We start from the raw sequence: 17305 nt of genomic DNA on the forward strand, positions 1-17305 counted from the left end.
CTGCCGCTGATGGAGTTTAACAGAATCAATGAAATCACGATGGAAGTCAATAAAATGTGTCAATTAAGGCCAACTGAGCTGTTTAACCCTCGGAATCCGGGCCTGGCTTCTCCAGCACAAGGCTGGGAATGAGGTGTTGGCTCTTGGCTTGCTGCATCCTGCTGCCTGTTAATGGATCTCCACGGGGAGCTGATTGGGTTTTAGTCCTGGCTTGTCTCTTGTGAATCAAGACTCAGGGAACTGTAGGTTTTGGGTAAATGTGGGATTCCAGGCCTGTCAGAGCTGTTGGGATCCCAGCCTGCCTGCTCAGGCATYCCCAGCTTTGGGATAAAAGTGAAAYATCCTGAGAGAGGCCCCCAAAACCAGCCCAGTGTAGGTTTTGAAGGGACAGCTTTGTCCCTGGGCAGTGAATCACTCAGCACTGGTGTCATTCCACCTCCTAAGGGACCTTTTGATGTCATTCTAGCTCCTGAGGAACATTTTGGTGTCCACCTCCTAAGGGACATTTGTCACCAAATTCTCCTGACTGGCACAGCCCAGCTCCTCCCTGGGGCTACCTGGAAACACAGAGCCACCTTGTTGGGGAATGGGATAATCAGGCATGGAGAGATCCTTCCTTTCTCTCCCTGGAAGTTYCCCTGTGTCCCTCCTTGCATCACAATCACGAAGGATCTACAGCTTTTGAGTCTGAGGCCCCAGTTAACCCACAGAAGGAGCAATGCTCCCAGTGAGAGRTGTCCAGAGGGAAATGGGAGACTGGGAACTCCTCCCTGCAGGACAAATCATCTTTTTTTTTCTGCACAAATCCCTCCTCCTCCAGCCTTGTCCTCCTCCTGTGTGTCTCTGTGAGSCCCTGCTGGCTGYCCTCACCTTTCTGGGCAGGGAGGAGTGGCTGGAGCTGCCTTGGTCTCCCAGGAAAGCAAAGCCCGAGCACCCCGGAGGACGGGGCAGGGAGCGTGACCCTCAGTGGGAGGTTTCCCTGCTGGGCTCTGACCCTCCCTCCCTGCCTCCTTCCCCCCTTCACATGCTCAGGCTGCCTTTAATGGGTGGTCTTGTCATTTGTTTACAGTCCTGGCTCTTCCAGACCCCTGTGAGCTCAGCAATCACTCCCAGACAGCCTGGATGGAGCCTGGAACCACAATGGGTGCGAGATCTGCATAGTTTGGGGTGAAAAGACCTTAAAGCTCACCCTGTCTGACACTTTCGACCATCCCAGGTTGCTCAGAGCTCCATCCAACCTGGCCTTGGACACTTCCAGGGTTCCAGGGGCAGCCCCAGTYTCTCACAGTAAAGGATTTCCCCCTATAATCTAATCTAACCCCACATATTTTCAGTGTGTTGAATATTTCAGAAATGTGGGGCTGGCTTTGCTCACCCCAAGCCTCAAAGAATCTCCTCATTTCTGGCACATTCTTAACACAAAATCTCAGAGTTTTGGTTGCAAGCAGTTTGCTCATAGTTGGGTAAAACATGAACCAGATTTTGGGAACCTTCCATGGAGCTGTTGGCTGGGCAGTGTTGAGATTTCCACACTCTGCCTATTAAATGGGTTTTCCACTTCATCTCCCTGGGTTTCCTCAGCCATGGAAATGGGGTGACTTTGCCATTTGCATGAGTGCTGGGTGGGGCTGTGGGGCCGTCCCACAAATGCCTCCATCCCTTCTTCCTCAGGTGAGAATTGCCACGGTCCCATCATGCAGATCCCCACCTCTAACCAGGTGAGGTTGCCAGTGCTTGCCTGGGTGGCCTTGGGCACATCTCTTTGTCATTCAGCACCTCTGATTTCCCCATCCCTGAAAGCAGGGGTAATAACGCTTTCCTGCCTCTCAGGGTGTTGGGAGGATTAATTAGTTGCTGTTTGAAAAGCCCTTTGAAGATGCAAAGCTTTTTCCATAAATATGCAGAGTTATTCCTGCAGATGGGGCCCAGGTAGGACTGGAGCTGTGTCTGCCTCCGATCATAAATCTGGGAAGAGGTGAAATTTGTAGAAATTCATTGCACAGAGGTTTGATGATAGGAAAAAAAGCAGCAGGCTGGAAATCAGGCAGGGACACTGAATTTGGGGTTATTTGTACTCACTGTTCTTTCCAGGCTGTTGTTCACAGGCAGGAATCCTCAAACAACCCAGAGAAAGTTGGGAGGTCTCGAGTCTTTCCTGCCTCCCTGCAGAGATATCTCTAGGGCAAGATAAAAAAAACACATTAAAAGAGAAATCACAGGCAGGGAGCCAGCGGAGGGTGTCTGTCCATTGCATCTGTTGGTGCCATGTTTGCRTTTGTCTTGTTTGCAAAGCTTTTTCCTACTTGTCAGCCACCAGAACATGCCTCACGTTTTCCCGGTTACAAAAAAACTCGCTTGTTTCTATCTTTTGAAACAAATCACAGAAGAACAGAGCGTGGCATTCCCGCTCGCGAGAGGAGGAAACATTTCTTTTTAACTTGGGGGAGATAGTGAGATATCAGCAATATGTTATATCCTGAGAGATAATGGGAGGAAAGCAAAACCGCAGGCAGAGAGCTGGGACTGTCGAACATGCGTTTCAGCTAGAGGAAAGTAGGAGTTTTGATCTTCTCCATGAAAATTACAGGGCTGGCCAGCACCAGCGTGGCTTGGCAGGGGTGGATTTCTCACCACGTTTTGGACAGAGGAGCGGGGTTTGGATCTTTGATAATTTCCTGTGACCGGGCATGTACGCTGATGAAAGAGGCTTGGTTTGAGTGGGGACAGGAGGGAATTGGCTGCCAGTTATTAACCCTGGCGCTGAAGTCACGCCTGAGTCAGCAGAGTTTCGGCTTTGTCCCGTTCCCATTGTGGAGGCGAGTGAGTCACTGGCAGCCCTGAGAGCTCCCCCGTTTCCTGCTCCAGCTCYGAGCCCACAGACCAGGCAGGGCAGGAAGGCTCTGATGTTCTCTCTGTTTTCCTGGGCTATCAAGTTTATTTTTRTTTTTATTGACTCTCCTCAGTCTCAAGTTCCCTCCTTTTGGAAGCAGGGCTCTCCAAGGGTCTATCTCCATCCCCTCCTCATAAAATCCCTCCTCCTGAGACCTGGAGAGCTTTAATAACAAGGAGATTTTGGACCAGAACTCCTTGAACAACCTCCAAGGCAACGAGGAAGTCAGAGGAAGAGTCAGTGCAGAGAAAACACTCGTGTGCTTTTGGGGACTCAGCCCATCAAGATAAGGTCTCAGGACAGTCTCAGCTTAATTAGCTTCCCTCTTCTCAAAGCTCCAGCTTCTTTCCCTTCCTCCACACTTGATTTTCCAGCTTTTCTTCCCCACCCAACCACCAAATAAGCATTGGCTCTGCTTGTGGTCCCCTTTCTCTTGCTTACAGCTTAGAATTGGTAAGCARAAACACCTTGGTTTTTTCCTTGCTGGCAAGCAATGAGATGATTCCAGACAGCAGGGTCTTGGATTTTTGGTTCTTTGTYTTTGCCTGGCCAGCTGCCTGCTTTTCTTAGTGCAGGATTGTGATCCTGGATGTATCACTGGTGCAATAGTGACTGGGGATGGGAAGAGGCGAGTCAGTGGGCTGGGGTGTGGTGAGGATGTTGGAGAGACAAGAGAAATGGGGGAGTTTTTGAGGCTGCAGTGCAGGGAAGGTAAATTAAAGGAAGACAATCCTGGAGACAGAAAGAAACTTAGAAATTAGACTGTGACTTAGAAATTGCAGGAGAAAGGAGATTGGAGTTGTGAAGGCAGGCCCTGGGCAGGTGTGAGCAAGAGCAGAGGGTGGGAAAAGAGCTGAGGAARGAGCTGGAGTCACGTCCAGCCAGAAGGAGAGGGGGAAAGGGACTGAGTGCTGAGCACTGGGACACGGGGCAGCGTGGTGTGGGTTCAGGTGTGTGGGAACAGCAGCTGGGACCAGGATTAGCTGCGTGGGGCTGGGGCAAACCTGGCTGCTCTGCTCTCTCTGCTCTGCTCCACTCGGCGGGGCCCGCAGCCTTTGTGCTTTGTTGCTGAGCATGGGGTTTGTGAGCTTTATTGCAGGAAGGCCTTTCCCAGTGCTGTGTCAGCTCTTTCTGCGGGAGCCCTGCTCTGCCAGCCTCCCTGCTTTGCCATGGGGCATGTTCCCCTCCCCGTGACTTGGGGGGTGAAGCGGAGCAGCTGTGAGAAAGGCAGGGAAGGAAGGGCAGGGAGTGGGAGCTGGGAGCGAAGGCGGGCTGCGGTTCCCATCCCACTCTGCTCTGCAGCTCTTCTGGCTGGGTGCAGCTGGGGGTTTGAAGAACTCATGGTGTGGTCTGGTGGTCACCTCTGTCTCTGCAGTCTGTGGCCCATCCCACCATGGCCTCTGCTTTCCTTTCATCTCTTTCTGTGAGGAGCATTGGGACCAGCATGGCCTYGCTCCTGTTTGGGGTCTGTGGTGAATCCCACTTGGCTCGGGGTCCAGACTTCCCAAAGTGTAGCAGARAACAAGTGGAGCATCGACGGATCAGGGCCTTTGGGGAAGAGTTTCATTCCAGTGGAAGAGATCATTCCAGTGGATCCTGAGGCTGCTTTGTGCTCCATTTATCCAGAGAGGAATCATTGCACGGGCAGGAGGAGAAGGCTTTGTCCCAAAGGCACCAATGAAGGGCTGGCTGGAGCCCTCACTCAATACCATTGACTGCTGCTGGGGTAAAACCATCCCTGCTCTGCTGCCCTGGGCTGCATGTGGCTCTGAACCAGTGACCTGAGGAGAGGGCCCCGTGTTTCCCATTTGCAAGCCAAAGCCAAGCCCAGTTCTTTCTTGTCTGAGGGATTTTTCTGGCTGAGGGCCAGGCAGGCCATTGTACAGCGCTGCCATTTCCCGACAGCTCCCATCAATCTCTCCCAGCAAGGGGGAAGGGCTGCCTGGGCGTGCAGTTTCTCTCTTGGGGTGCCCCCACCCCATCCCGGTGTTATCTCAGGCCTTTCATGTGCAGCCATGTCACCTGCAGCTATAATCTTGCCACATCTCTCTCATCTGCCTTCTAAGGCTCCCCCTCCCCTTGTGTTGGAAACTCCAGTTTTACAATCCCTGAGRTGCTCCAGCTCTGCAGGAGTGATTCAGTGGGTGACAGAGAGATCTCCAGTGAAAGCTGCAGTCACAGGAAGGGCTGGAGGTGACTCACTGGAGCCCACTGACTCACTGGAGACCACTCCTTCATTGCAGCGGGCTCCCAGCAGGGTGAGGCAGGCCCTGAGCTCTTGGAAGAGCAGCACAGTTCTGATTTGAATGCCTGGCAATYAATGCAAAGCCTCCCTGGCAGGAGCAGAGGCATTAACCCCAACCTCTTGGCCAAGCGCCACCTCAAACCTTTGCTTTTTGCCACCTGAAATTCCCCTGTTGGGATTTAGGATCTTCGTTCCCGTGTTTCCCACCCAGCCTGACACACCTGGGATGTTCCTTTGGGCTGTTGGAGGCTKCCTGTGCTCTGCCCCACCAGAGCTGCATTTCAGACCTTGTTTTCCACTGGAGGGATGAGTTCAGAAAAGCAGGGAGATAAACTTTTAAGTGCCACCAAGTGGAAAGTTTTGGGCTCCTGTTCCATCCCAGTTTTCCTTCATGGGGAATTTGTGGTGTCTGTGAGACATGTGGGACCACAGATGGGACATCATCGCCCATGGCCAAGCTGCTGCCACCAAATCAGGTGCTTTTTGCAGGAGTTTTTGCAGGTTGGAGTGTGATGCATTGATCTGTCCCTCCGTGAGATCTCGGCTGCTGTGGCTGAGGCCATCAGGAGCGATTCCTGTGACATCTGCATCAGTCATGATATTGCCACACCGCAGGGTGGCTCAGCACATCCTGCCAAGGGCTGTTTCAGTGCCCTCGGGGGGAGATGAGTATCAGGAGGGACAGGAATCGGTGAGAGGCTCAGCAGAGTTGTGCAAAGCSGAGCGGAGTTCACATGGCTCTTAACAAAGAGGCTTTGAGCGAGGTTGTGACAGAGCTCCCCCAGAGCCTGGAGATCATTTCCAGAGCTTTCTGTATGGGGGAGCAATAACCAGCTGTGCAGGTGTGGGAGCCTGGTTGGAGCAGCACCTCCTGGGCTTTGGGGAAAAAAAGATTTTCAGGTGCAAGAGCCACCACCTGCCACGTTTGCTCTGTCCGCAGTGCCCGTGGCGTTCAGGGAACGCTGACCTTCCTTCCCAGCCCGTGTGCCTCAGGGCTCCCCGAGCTGAGCACGGTGCCCCCGAGGCYTCACTGAATATCTGGGCTTGGGATCGTGGGGAAAGGCATCAACACAAACCACTTCAGAGGCCGAGGTGGAGGAGGAGGATCTCCMAGGTCTCCACTAATGAGGTCTTGGCACCGGCGCGTCTTTGGCGCACGGCTGGGCCCTTTTGGTCCCCGACAAAAAACTCATGAATAAAAYGCAAGTGGGCAAGCTGCAACCCATCCAGCTAATCCCTGCCCGGGTGCTGGCTGCCCCTGGGAGGTGTCAGCACCAGGAGATCTGGCACGGGGTGTGAAAATGGCAGGATCCATCCCAAGCCTTTTCCTGCCGCCCCAACCACGCGGATCGCGGATCCCAGCACTTCACACACACACACACATCCAGCTGGATGCGTTCAAACCTCTCCAGAGGCTGATTAGTGATTTTATTTTCTCCTCCTCCGCCGGCCTCGCGTGCTCATCGCCGTCAATTATCCATGYGTGTGCCCTGATGAATTATTGAGTGTGTAACGGGCCGAGGGAAGACCCGCCAGCCCAGCTCAGTCACCTTGCAAACAAGTGCTCCCCYGAGCGTGGCAGCAGCCAAGTTTTGCCCTCTGGCTTCTGATTTAGGATGGGGAGCTGATCCAGCAGCTTCCCAAAKCCTTTTCCTCCATCTGTCCCCCTTTCCCATCCCTGCAGTTGAGGTGTGGGTGCTCCTGGAGCAGAACGGGTGTGTTATTTTCCTGATTCAAAGCTTGGGTGAGTGGAACAGAAAGAGCTTTTCCTGTCTTGCAAAAGAGTTGTTCAGTCACCTGGAAAGGAAACGCGATTTCCGTGGAGTGTTTGGGGTTTTTCAGGGTACTTTTTTGTTTGTTTTGTGTTGTTATTTCTTCTGCCGGGTGTTATTTTTTTTTTCTTCCCTTTTCCCCTGGAGCCTCGAGAAAGTTTGGAATGTGTTTTTGTTAAAGCTGCTACAAGTAAGGGCCTGAATCCCGGCTTTGGCAGCATTTGGTTGTTGGCAAGCACTCCTCACTYAACTGGCACCAGCTTTTTCCCTGGCCAAAAGTCTGGCTTTTTACACCTGGGCTCAGAAGGGTTCTGCAGGACCATTCCGGGTTCAGGATCGGGTTCATCAGCTCCAAAATCCACTTTTTGTCCACTTTTGTGTCCAAGTTAAACCTGCATTGATGCGTGGATCCTATGGCAGAGGGAGGGCAGGACTGGGAATTGTTGCTGGTGCTCAAGGTCAAGATAAATAACTTGAGTTTTAAAAGGGTCAGCTCATTAATTTGTGGGGAAATCACAGCGTAAAGGAAGGGCACAGTAATGATGGATGGAGYGAGGGACTGGATCGACCTCCCCTGCTCTCTCCATCACATTCCCTGCTGGAATCACTGTGGGTTCGGTGACTTTAACTCCATTTAAGGGGCACATCCTGAGGGTCAGTGGCACTTTCAGMCTGGCAGTGCTGATGCAGATGTGCCACAAGACACTGCCAGGATGGCTCTGAGGAGATGCTGGTGCCAGCCCTGCCAGGATRGCTCTGAGCTGATTCCTTCCACCCCTCCTTTGTGCAGTTTGGCTCCTCTCCTGCTCCCCCAGCCCCAYGAGGAGATGCTGGGCCGGGGTTTTGCGCTGTGGCAGATAGGTTCTCTTTGCTGGGTTGTGGAAATCTCGGTTCCAAGGGGCTCGTGGGGGTTGGGGAGCTGATGGGGAGCAGATCCACCCCCCTGCTGAACCCACACCCCCCATCTCTGGGAGATCAGGAGCGCTGAGCACACCCACAGCCAGGCAGGGCCGGGCTGGGCTGCTCCCCAGGCTCTGGCTACGTGATGGAAATGCTCTCCAGCAAGCTCCCACACGCTCTGGGAGGCTCTGGAGCCTTGGGAGCCGGGCTGCGTGGCCAAGCTGTTCCTCACCTCGGCGGGTGTGTGTGGGCAATGCTGCGAGAGGCTCGCTCACCTCCGGGCTGCAGGGAGCAGCATATGCTGCACAGCACGGTGGTGACATCTCCCCCTCCCCGAGCTTCCCTCGAATCCCAGCGTGGCCTCATCTAAACCCAGCCTGTGCCCTCGTTCTGTCAGCAAGGAGGTTATGGGTGGCAGCAAAGTCCTTCTCTGTGCCCTGCTGCTGGCATTTCATTCTCCAGAGGGGAAACATCGTCCAGATGTGACTTTCTCCGAGTGGGATCATCCCTACCCTCGGAATTCTGGAGGGAAAACCATGGGGGAATGAGGGAAAACCATGGGGGAATGAGAGAAAACCATGGGGGAATGAAAGAAAACCATGGGGGAATGAGGGAAAACCATGGGGGAATGAGGGAAAACCATGGGGGAGTGAGGGAAAACCATGGGGGAATGAGGGAAAACCATGGGGGAATGAGGGAAAACTATGGGGGAATGAGGGAAAACCATGGGGGAATGATGGAAAACCATAGGGGAATGAGAGAAAACCATGGGGGAATGAGGGAAAACCATGGGGGAATGTCCCTGGCTGTTCTGGAGGAGAGAGGTGCACCCTGCCACCCCCGAGGACGCGGTGGCTCCGAGCGTGCAGGCACATGAGGGCACCAGCGCTTTGCTGCGGCTGCAAGAAACTCTGGAAAACATTCCTGAGCACCCAGCTGCGGTGCTGGGGTGTGGGGCTTGGCTCGGGGAGCGGGGGGCAAGTTGACACACAGCTCTGGAGGCCGAGTTTCGGTCGGAACTGCTGATGGCTGTGGTCAGCTGGTGGCGTCTCGTGGCCCGGGCTGGGCTGTTGGGGCTTGTCCTCAGGGTCACAGGAAGGAGAAGGGAGAAAGAAGAGGCGTGGGTGAGGTGGGGATTAGGATAAGGCTGGGAACAGCAGGCAGGGAGTGCAGGGGCAATGTGGAGAGTGTGTGTGTTTGTGGGTGGGGAAGGCTTTAGTCTGCCTGCTCTTGTGTGTGTGTGTGTGTGTGAAACTGCAGGAGGAGGCTCCTGGAGAAGTCCCAGGGCACATGTGCCGGGGGGGCCAGCACTGAGGAGTTCATTTTGGCCTTGGACAGGGAGCCATTCATCCCCTGAAGAGCAGAGCAGGGTGACATTTCACTTAGGAGGTGCTGTCTTGTTTCCCTTGCTGTGCATTTTTCTTTCCCCAGCCCCTCTCTCMTCCATTACTCTTTCACGTTTCTCACTCTCTATACATCTTTCTTTTRTTATTATCCMTTCTTTCCTTTCYTCCCAAGCTCCCAGAATCCTTCCAGTTGCAGATTCTCCCAGGAGCAGGGAGCAAAACCCGCTTTTCTCGTTCCCACCACCTTGCCTCGCTGTTGTATTTATCATACAAATTCTGGCTGTATAATTACCAGAGCATTATCTCTAAACACACAGATTAGGAAGAGACACAGTGGCAACAAAGATGAATTTCAGGGTCAGTCTGGTGGGAGATATTTTTCTCCATCTGTCAGGGGAGGAATCAGCTGAGACACAAGAGCTGTCATGAACTCCAGCTCCCACTTTTCCCAAGCGCTTTCTGCAGAATCAGGGTGGAAGGTTCCTAAATTCAGCCCCTCCTGGGGTTACACAAAGGCCACAAAAATGATCTGGGTGATGCAGGGAGATCATGCAAGGTGTAGAGGCAGTGCCTTGAAGCCGTTCCCGTGTGGGAATCACTGCTGCCCTGAAATGAGGGCTGAGTGTTTGCAGCTCCTTTAATTAGTGCTGCAGCCCCAGTGGGATTAAATGGATGTGTGAGTGTGTGTTGGCATATGTTGGGATGTGCTGTGCTGATAAACATCAGCGCTCTCACATGCCTGCAGACACACATGCCCTGCATGTTTACTGGGACCAATTCGGTGTCACCCAGAGCTGCAGACAAAAGGGAGGAAGGTGTCACTGAGCCAGCCTCRTGCCTTTGGGTGATGATGAGCCCTAGGCTGGGCTGCTCACAGTGGGAGGAAGGTGTTTGTGACCAAGAACGGAGCTGCGGGCGGACGCACAAGGTGCCTGCAGCCTCAAACTGGAGCAAGTGCAACAAACACAKGAATCCATGGGAATCCACGAGCCTGGTGCCCAACAACCACCCAGTCCCTCAAAGGACACAAATGCTCACGTCCCCCCATTTTATTGCAGGGCTGCAAGCTCAGACTGTCTTGGTCAATGACAGCGTCTCGGGGTTCATCGGGACGGACGTGGTGCTGCACTGCAGCTTCACCAACCCGCTGCCCAATGTGAAGATCACGCAGGTGACGTGGCAGAARGCCACCAACGGCACCAAGCAGAATGTGGCCATCTACAACCCCGCCATGGGCGTGTCCATCCTGTCCCCCTACAAGGAGAGGGTGATTTTCAGGAACCCCTCCTTCAAGGATGGCACCATCCAGCTGTCGCGGCTGGAGCTGGAGGATGAGGGCGTTTACATCTGTGAGTTCGCCACTTTCCCAACCGGCAACCGGGAAGGGCAGCTGAACCTCACCGTGCTGGGTAAGRCTCTGTTGGGTGAGATTCACGTCCTGGGAATTCGGGGCAAAGGTGAATTTTGGGTGTAAATTGTACCTGTGATGGATTTTTAAGTTGACTGGGAAGAGGTGAAGAGCAGGGAATGCAGGGCAGGTGGTTTTGAGGCAGCTGAGCTGTCACAACTCTTCTTTCCAGGTTTCAGTTCCCCTTTTCCCTCCACCTACAYTCAATGCAGGTGCACTAACAGTGACCAATTCCCTGTGGGAGTGCTGAGCTTTAATGAGCTGAGGGCTGTCAGGAGAGAAAACACAACAGATTGATCCTAAACTCGAGCAGAGCTTGTCCCTGGAGCTCAGGGCTGTGAGTGAGCAGATCCCACCCAAAGTCTGCAGGAGTCATTTTCTCTCCAATTTCAGTTCCTTTCTAACACAGGGCTGAAAACCCATGGCAGGAAAGAATTGATGGAAAGGATTGATGGAAAGGATTGATGGATGGAAAGGATTGACTTTCCATCCACCATTGTTTCCCCAAAAATGATGCAGGTGGATAGCAGTTTTTTTTTATGGGAAGCTCCAGCTCTGTCACAGCCTCAGTAGCTCTAGGGATGTAGAAAGCAGAGTAGCACCGCTTTTCTAACCCTCCCTTTGCACCTTTTTCTCCTCCTTCCCGCACTCCCCTGCAGCCAAGCCCACCAACTGGATGGAGGGCACCAGGAGGCCGCTCATCGCCAAGTCAGGCAGGACAGAAAAGATCTTGGTAGCCACCTGCACCTCCTCCAACGGCAAACCCCCCAGCACCGTCAGCTGGGACACGAAGCTGAARGGGGAGGCGGAATTCCAGGAGATCCGGAACAGCAACGGCACGGTGACGGTGATCAGCCGCTACCGCCTGGTGCCCAGCCGCGAGGCGCACCGCCAGCCGCTGGTCTGCGTGGTCAACTACCAGCTGGAGAGGTTCACTGACAGCATCACCCTCAACGTGCAGTGTAAGGGTCTGGGAATGCCTGGGGGGCTCCCTGCTTGGGCAGGAGGGGTGAGCCCTGAAAAGTGAGGGTTTGGTGAGGGGAGGGGTTGGGCTGGTGGAGGGAAACTGAAGGGGTTCTTTGGAATAATGGTATGTTTGCTTTTTTTCTTGCCCTCTGCTTCTGCCACATCCCTTTTGCTCCCCTTCTCCCTCTCCTTTTCCCTCCCTCACATTCCCTGTCCCACCATCTTTCCCTCCTTGTGATCTCTCTCTTTCTCCTCTCTCTCTTTCTCCTCTCTCTCTTTCTCCTCTCTCTCTTTCTCCCACCCCTGCCCCTACTCTATTCCCATTCCATTTTCTCCCCTTTCCCTTCACAAAACCCTTTCCTCTCCTTTTAATCTCTCTCCCTCTCCCACCCCTGCCCTTCCATCTCATCCCATTCCATTTCTCCCCTTTCCCACAACCCTTTTTTCTCGTTTTCCCCTCCTCTCCTCCCTTTCCCCCTACCCCTACAGACGAGCCAGAAGTCACCATCGAGGGCTTTGATGGCAACTGGTTCCTGAACCGCAAGGATGTGAAGCTGATCTGCAAATCYGATGCCAACCCCCCGGCTCACACCTACGAGTGGAAGCTGTAAGTGTCCCCAGASTGCCAGCAGCACTTGTCACCTCCCAGCAGGGATAGGGCCACTCCACAGACACCTCACTCGCCCTCTGGTCACTCAGGTGCCATTTGTGTCAGTGGTGTCACTGCAAGGTACAGCACAGTGCAGCCTCGATATCCATTGAAAGTTCCCGTTCTCACCTCGCTGGGATAATCTCCTGCCCTTGGTGACATGAGGCAGCTGAGATGTGACAAGGTGATTCGTGTGCCCAGCACCACCAGGTGCCTTGGTGGCAGAGCTGGAAAAAAAAACAGGATTTCCGTATTTTGGAGGGGCACAAACAACATAAAATTTGTCTGTGTGTGATCAAACTTTCCCTGGAATCAGCTCCAGTGGCCCCCCATGTGATTGACACTAAACAGCAGCAGTTCCTTGTCCTCCAGGTTTCCAGCTTTTGGCTGAACACACTAAAGGGACTTGAAAAGTGAGTGAGGGGTGTCTGGGCAGTCAGGTGGGAATTGATAGAGCCTGATGTGGTTCTCTCTGATGCTCTTTCTTCTCTGTAAGCACCGGTGTAGCTTTAAAAGAGGAAGATCAAATGGATCCTTTCTTCTTTTCAGCTGGCATTTGTCATCAGGAGAGAGGCTCTCAACATGGCTTTGCAAGGAGCACAATCTCTCTCATTCCACTTCCCAGATCAAACTGTTCAAAGTGCAAAGTCTGAAGAGGATTGTTTTCCTTGCATTTTTTTTTTCCTAGCTCCCCATCCCCAGCTCTCTCCATCTGTTGGTTCTGCCAGTCCAACCAAAACCCTGAGGGGCTCTCTGGGCTCCTCACAGAACTTCCAGGAAAGCCTCAGAGACAAAAATGCACCCAAGGCAGCAGAGAGATGCCACTTGAGGCTATTTCTGTGCTCATCTGTGCCTCCTCCACTTGCTGGGGGCTGCTGATGTTTTGCTTCTGGAGTGTGGAACCCAGCAGGGCTTTTGCTCTCCTCCAGTTTGGATGGTGATGAGCAGCAKTCAAGAGAGCTGGCAGAGGAGGCTGCAGCCTTCTGGAGCATCCCACGCCACCCTTTTGAGATGTTTTGTAGGTTCAGGGCTCTGTAGGATCAGGGTTAATGTGGTTTCCATCAGCTTTGGGATCACTGCCTTGGTGTATCTGGAAAAACTGACATTTTCTGTGTATATGTGTGTATGTGGACATGCAAAATCCATGCATTTAGGCACTTCTTCACAATCCTCATTATATTCCCGTTATTCCCTTTTGTTTCCTACAAATTGCTGACAATATGTGCACATTTGGGTTGGGAGGAGGGGACGGAATTACTTGAGTAATTTTTAATTGCCTAAGAGAAGTAATTACTTTACTTTGCTTCAGTAATTAAGAATAACCAGGCCATGTGTGTCTTTTCCTAACACACAGGGGCTTTTCTTTTTTTAAAATTTAAATTTTTCCTCTGCCTCTGTTCATTTATTTTCTGTACCTCTGTGTTCGGTTTTGCATTATTCCAGTTTCACACTTACCTGACTGCTCTGACGTGGGCAGGGCTCTAAATCAACRCTGCTCTCCTCGAGTTCAAGTTGTAATTAACACTGGCTGATCAGGAGAGTTAAATGGGCAGGAAATTGGGATAAAACATGGTGAGGTTGTGTCCCTTTCCTTCCAACATTAATGGGGATTTTCCAGCCAGCACCTCCAGCTTCTGGCCCTGCCCAAGGAAGAATCCCAACATTTTGATGTCACCTCTGCAGCACTTTTTGACCTCCTGGGTGTCACCTCTGAGGTCAAGCACGGTCTCTGTCTCCCCCAGGCCAAACGGGACCCTGCCAGGGAGCGTGGAAATCCAGAACAACACCATCTACTTCAAAGGGCCCGTGTCCTACAGCGTGGCCGGCACCTACGTCTGCGAGGCCACCAACGCCATCGGGACACGCTCRGGCTTGGTGGAAGTCAATGTCACAGGTAGGACAGCACCTGGGCTGCTCTGCAACAACGTGGGGAGGGAGAGGAGGCTGTGAGCAGCTGCCACTTCCATCTCCTCCATCACCAGCGTGTCCTTTCAGGGGTGGGGAATCTCGTGGTGCAGAGTGGGCAGCGCAGTTCTTGCCTTTGGATTGGTGTTGCGCTGGTTTGCCTTGGATTTTTTTTTTTTTTTCTCCTTTCCTCTTGTGGTCTTTTCCTTTCTTACACCAATTTAATTGGTTTGCCCCTTGGATTCGGAGAAAGATCTGTGTTAAAGATGTCAGGGAGATGTGGATCAGGAGGTGGATGTGGAAGGCAGGAGATGGAGGAGTCACTTGCTCAGGATGATGTTTGGTGGTTCTGGTGTTGGGCAATTCTCGTGATTTTTCATTTGAGCTCCTTCTAATGGCTGTGAACTTGATTGTTGGTCTGTGAACTTGCTCACCTTTATCAGAAAGGRATAACATCCCTGGATGCAGGTCGGGAGTGATGCTGTGATGTCACAAGAAGGAATTTGATGGCTCAAAAATCAGTGCAGCCACAGGAGGGAGGGAGGGAGGGGGAAGATGTGTGGGGAAGCTTAGGTAGTGTCAGAGAGGAAGTCATGTCAAGAAATAGCTTAAAGAGAAGAAATAACATATGGCACTTGCCTGATTTCTGAAAGTCAGAGTGACATTGTGAGGCATCCCCGAGGGGGGAAAGCAGCTGTGGGTGCTTTGAGGGCAGGAAAGGGATGTTTATCCCATTCCTGTGGGGTAAAAGGAGCGATTTGGGTTATCAGGCAGTGACTTGTGGGTCTCAGGAGGGCTGGAAGTGCCTCTTGGAGCAGTGATCTGGAACTCTGCCCCACTGCAGTGAGCTCTGGGCTGCAAACACCCCAAGCAGGGTGGGGAACGAGGTGCACTGGGGGCTCCCAAGGCATGGGGGATGCAGGACAGACTCCCAGGGGTACAGGACAAACTCCCAGGATACAGGACAGGCTCCCAGGGATACAGGACAGGCTCCCAGGGGTACAGGAGAAACTCCCAGGATACAGGACAGGGTCCCAGGGATACAGAATGGACTCCCAGGGGTGCAGGACAGACTCTCAGGGGTGCAGGACACGCTCCCAGGGGTGCAGGACAGACTCTCAGGGGTGCAGGACACGCTCCCAGGGGTGCAGGACAGACTCTCAGGGATGCAGAACAGGCTCCCAGGGGTACAGGACAGGCTCCCAGAATACAGGACAGACTCCCAGGGGTGCAGGACAGACTCCCAGGGATACAGGACAGGCTCCCAGGGTTTTTCCTTCTTGCTGCTGTCCACACAATCAGAGCCTCTCCTGCCCCTCCATCCTTGGGGATTTGTCTGACCTGTGAGTGATGAAATTCCACCCCCTCCAYCAGCTTGCTCTGGTAGTAAATGCTGAGCCAGCGTAGGGCTGAGTCTGGGGCAGCTAAAATTAGCAATAAGTCTGTGTTTGGCACCCTGAGCACCTCAGCTCTCCTCTCTGCAGCGTGGGTAAATCGGGCTAATCTCCCTCTATCCAAGTGCTTGGAGGTCAATGGATGGGATGTGCTAATTAGATGCTAATTACCCGGTATTTATTTATGATCATTATCACTGTAGCAGGCCTTTAATTCACACCTCCTGTCCTGGATCCCTGCCTGCTGAGTTGTTCCTGGTGCAGGCTTTTCTCCGGGGGCTCTTTCATCTGCCAGCACTGGAAGAACAAAGCTCTTTGTGCCCAGCCCTGCCCAACCACCCCAAACCAGGGCAAGGTCAGGGCCAAAATCAGCTGCTGGCTATTTTCTGGGAGTTATCACCACTGTGTCCCTGGGGCAGTGCCTGGCACAGTCTGAGCTGCCTCCCTTTGGCAGCAGAAATCCATCCCACGCAGTGCCCAGAACCTTGGGGCACATTTGAAACAACCAGCAGAGCTTCAAAAGCTCCAGGCTCAGCCCTCAGAGCAGAGAAGGAGGTGGAAGAGGTGTTGAAAAGGACTTTGAGAGTACCAGGCTCTCATTTTCCACTCCTTCATAAACTCTGTGTCCATTTATTGCTGTCATTCTGCTTTTCCAGCCACCCCATGTCATTTGTGGTGTCAGGACAGCAGACACAGCCCTCTGTCCCTGTTTCCACAGCCCTCTCTTCATATTTCTACTGCCTTCTCTTCCTATTTCCACAGCCCTCTCTTCCTATTTCCTCTGCCACCTGCCCATTTTGAAGTGTCTGAGCACCACAATATCAGCCCAAGCTCACCTGCCCAGGCACAGGCTCCTCCAAGGAYGAGGGGCTGTGGGTTCCCACTCCAGCCTTTGGAATTTCTTTTCYTGGTGGTTTTTCCAAGAGCTGGTGGAGCATCGTTCTCACGCTCCAGCAGCCCAGAGCTGGCAGAGGAAGAGGGGCTGGCAGGATTTTTGGGGTTGGGCTGCTGTCTGTCTGTAATCCCAGCCTCATCCCAAAGGTCCGAGTTGTGGGGTTGAGGTTAAACAAGAGGCAGTGAAGGGCACACCCACATCTGCCCTGCTAGGAGGGATTAACAGCCAACCCCACAGGCCTGCACCACATTAAAAAAAAAAAATTCCTTTAATAATTCATAGGATCTGAATATGTTTATCCAGCTCTCCCCAAGGAGCGATTAGGCCGGTGCAGGGGAGGGCTCAGCCCTCCTCGCTCAGCTATTACAGGTACATTTGTTTGGGTCTTGCAGGCAATTTAGGGATTGTCAGTGGACCACGAAACCTCTTTCAAGAGCTGCATGCAATAAATGGAGTTCAATCTAGTGAGCAGCCAGCCTTGGGAGAAAAAAAAACAACACAGAAGGCTGATGCAGAGAAAACCCTGCAGCAGCTTTTCCCCCTTTCTGTCTCCCTGCTCTCCCCCCTCTTGCCACCCAAAATCTTCCCTCCAGCCCCAGGGAGGAAGAGTTCAGGGTTGCTTCAAACCCCTAATGGGGAGGGCGATTTGTTCAGAGGGAGAAGGCTGAATGCTTCTATTCGAGTTATGGCGCATTAAAGAGATTGATAAGTGGAAATTTAATATTTTATTCCAGCAATCTGTTCCCATAATAGCTTCTCCTGCCTTGCAGGACCTTTGTCAGTCGCAGGAAAGCCATGTAGTGTGACATGTAACTATTTATTACRGGCGGGTGGGTGATGGAATCAAAAGCTGTGGTTATGGACTGCACATGTGTGGGGTCCTGGGCAGAGAACTGGACATGGATATTCACCTGTGTGATCCCATGTTCATCCTG

At 52.8% G+C, this 17305-nt stretch overlaps 1 protein-coding gene across 2 annotated transcripts in view; it reads left to right on the forward strand.

Annotated features, from left to right (window-relative positions):
• Positions 1-17305, forward strand: part of NECTIN1 (nectin cell adhesion molecule 1) — an 87037-nt gene that overhangs the window by 30673 nt on the left and 39059 nt on the right. For both annotated transcript variants that reach the window (XM_057385074.1, XM_057385076.1), the window contains exons 2-5: positions 10212-10562; positions 11221-11523; positions 12017-12134; positions 13919-14070. In XM_057385074.1, coding sequence (XP_057241057.1) covers positions 10212-10562; positions 11221-11523; positions 12017-12134; positions 13919-14070 — 924 coding nt within the window. The remainder of the gene's footprint in view (positions 1-10211; positions 10563-11220; positions 11524-12016; positions 12135-13918; positions 14071-17305) is intronic.

Source organism: Malurus melanocephalus, unplaced genomic scaffold, assembly GCF_030028575.1.
Source record: "Malurus melanocephalus ecotype Western Australia unplaced genomic scaffold, MMel_1.1 scaffold_776, whole genome shotgun sequence".
In the NCBI taxonomy this organism is placed as follows: Eukaryota; Metazoa; Chordata; class Aves; order Passeriformes; family Maluridae; genus Malurus; species Malurus melanocephalus.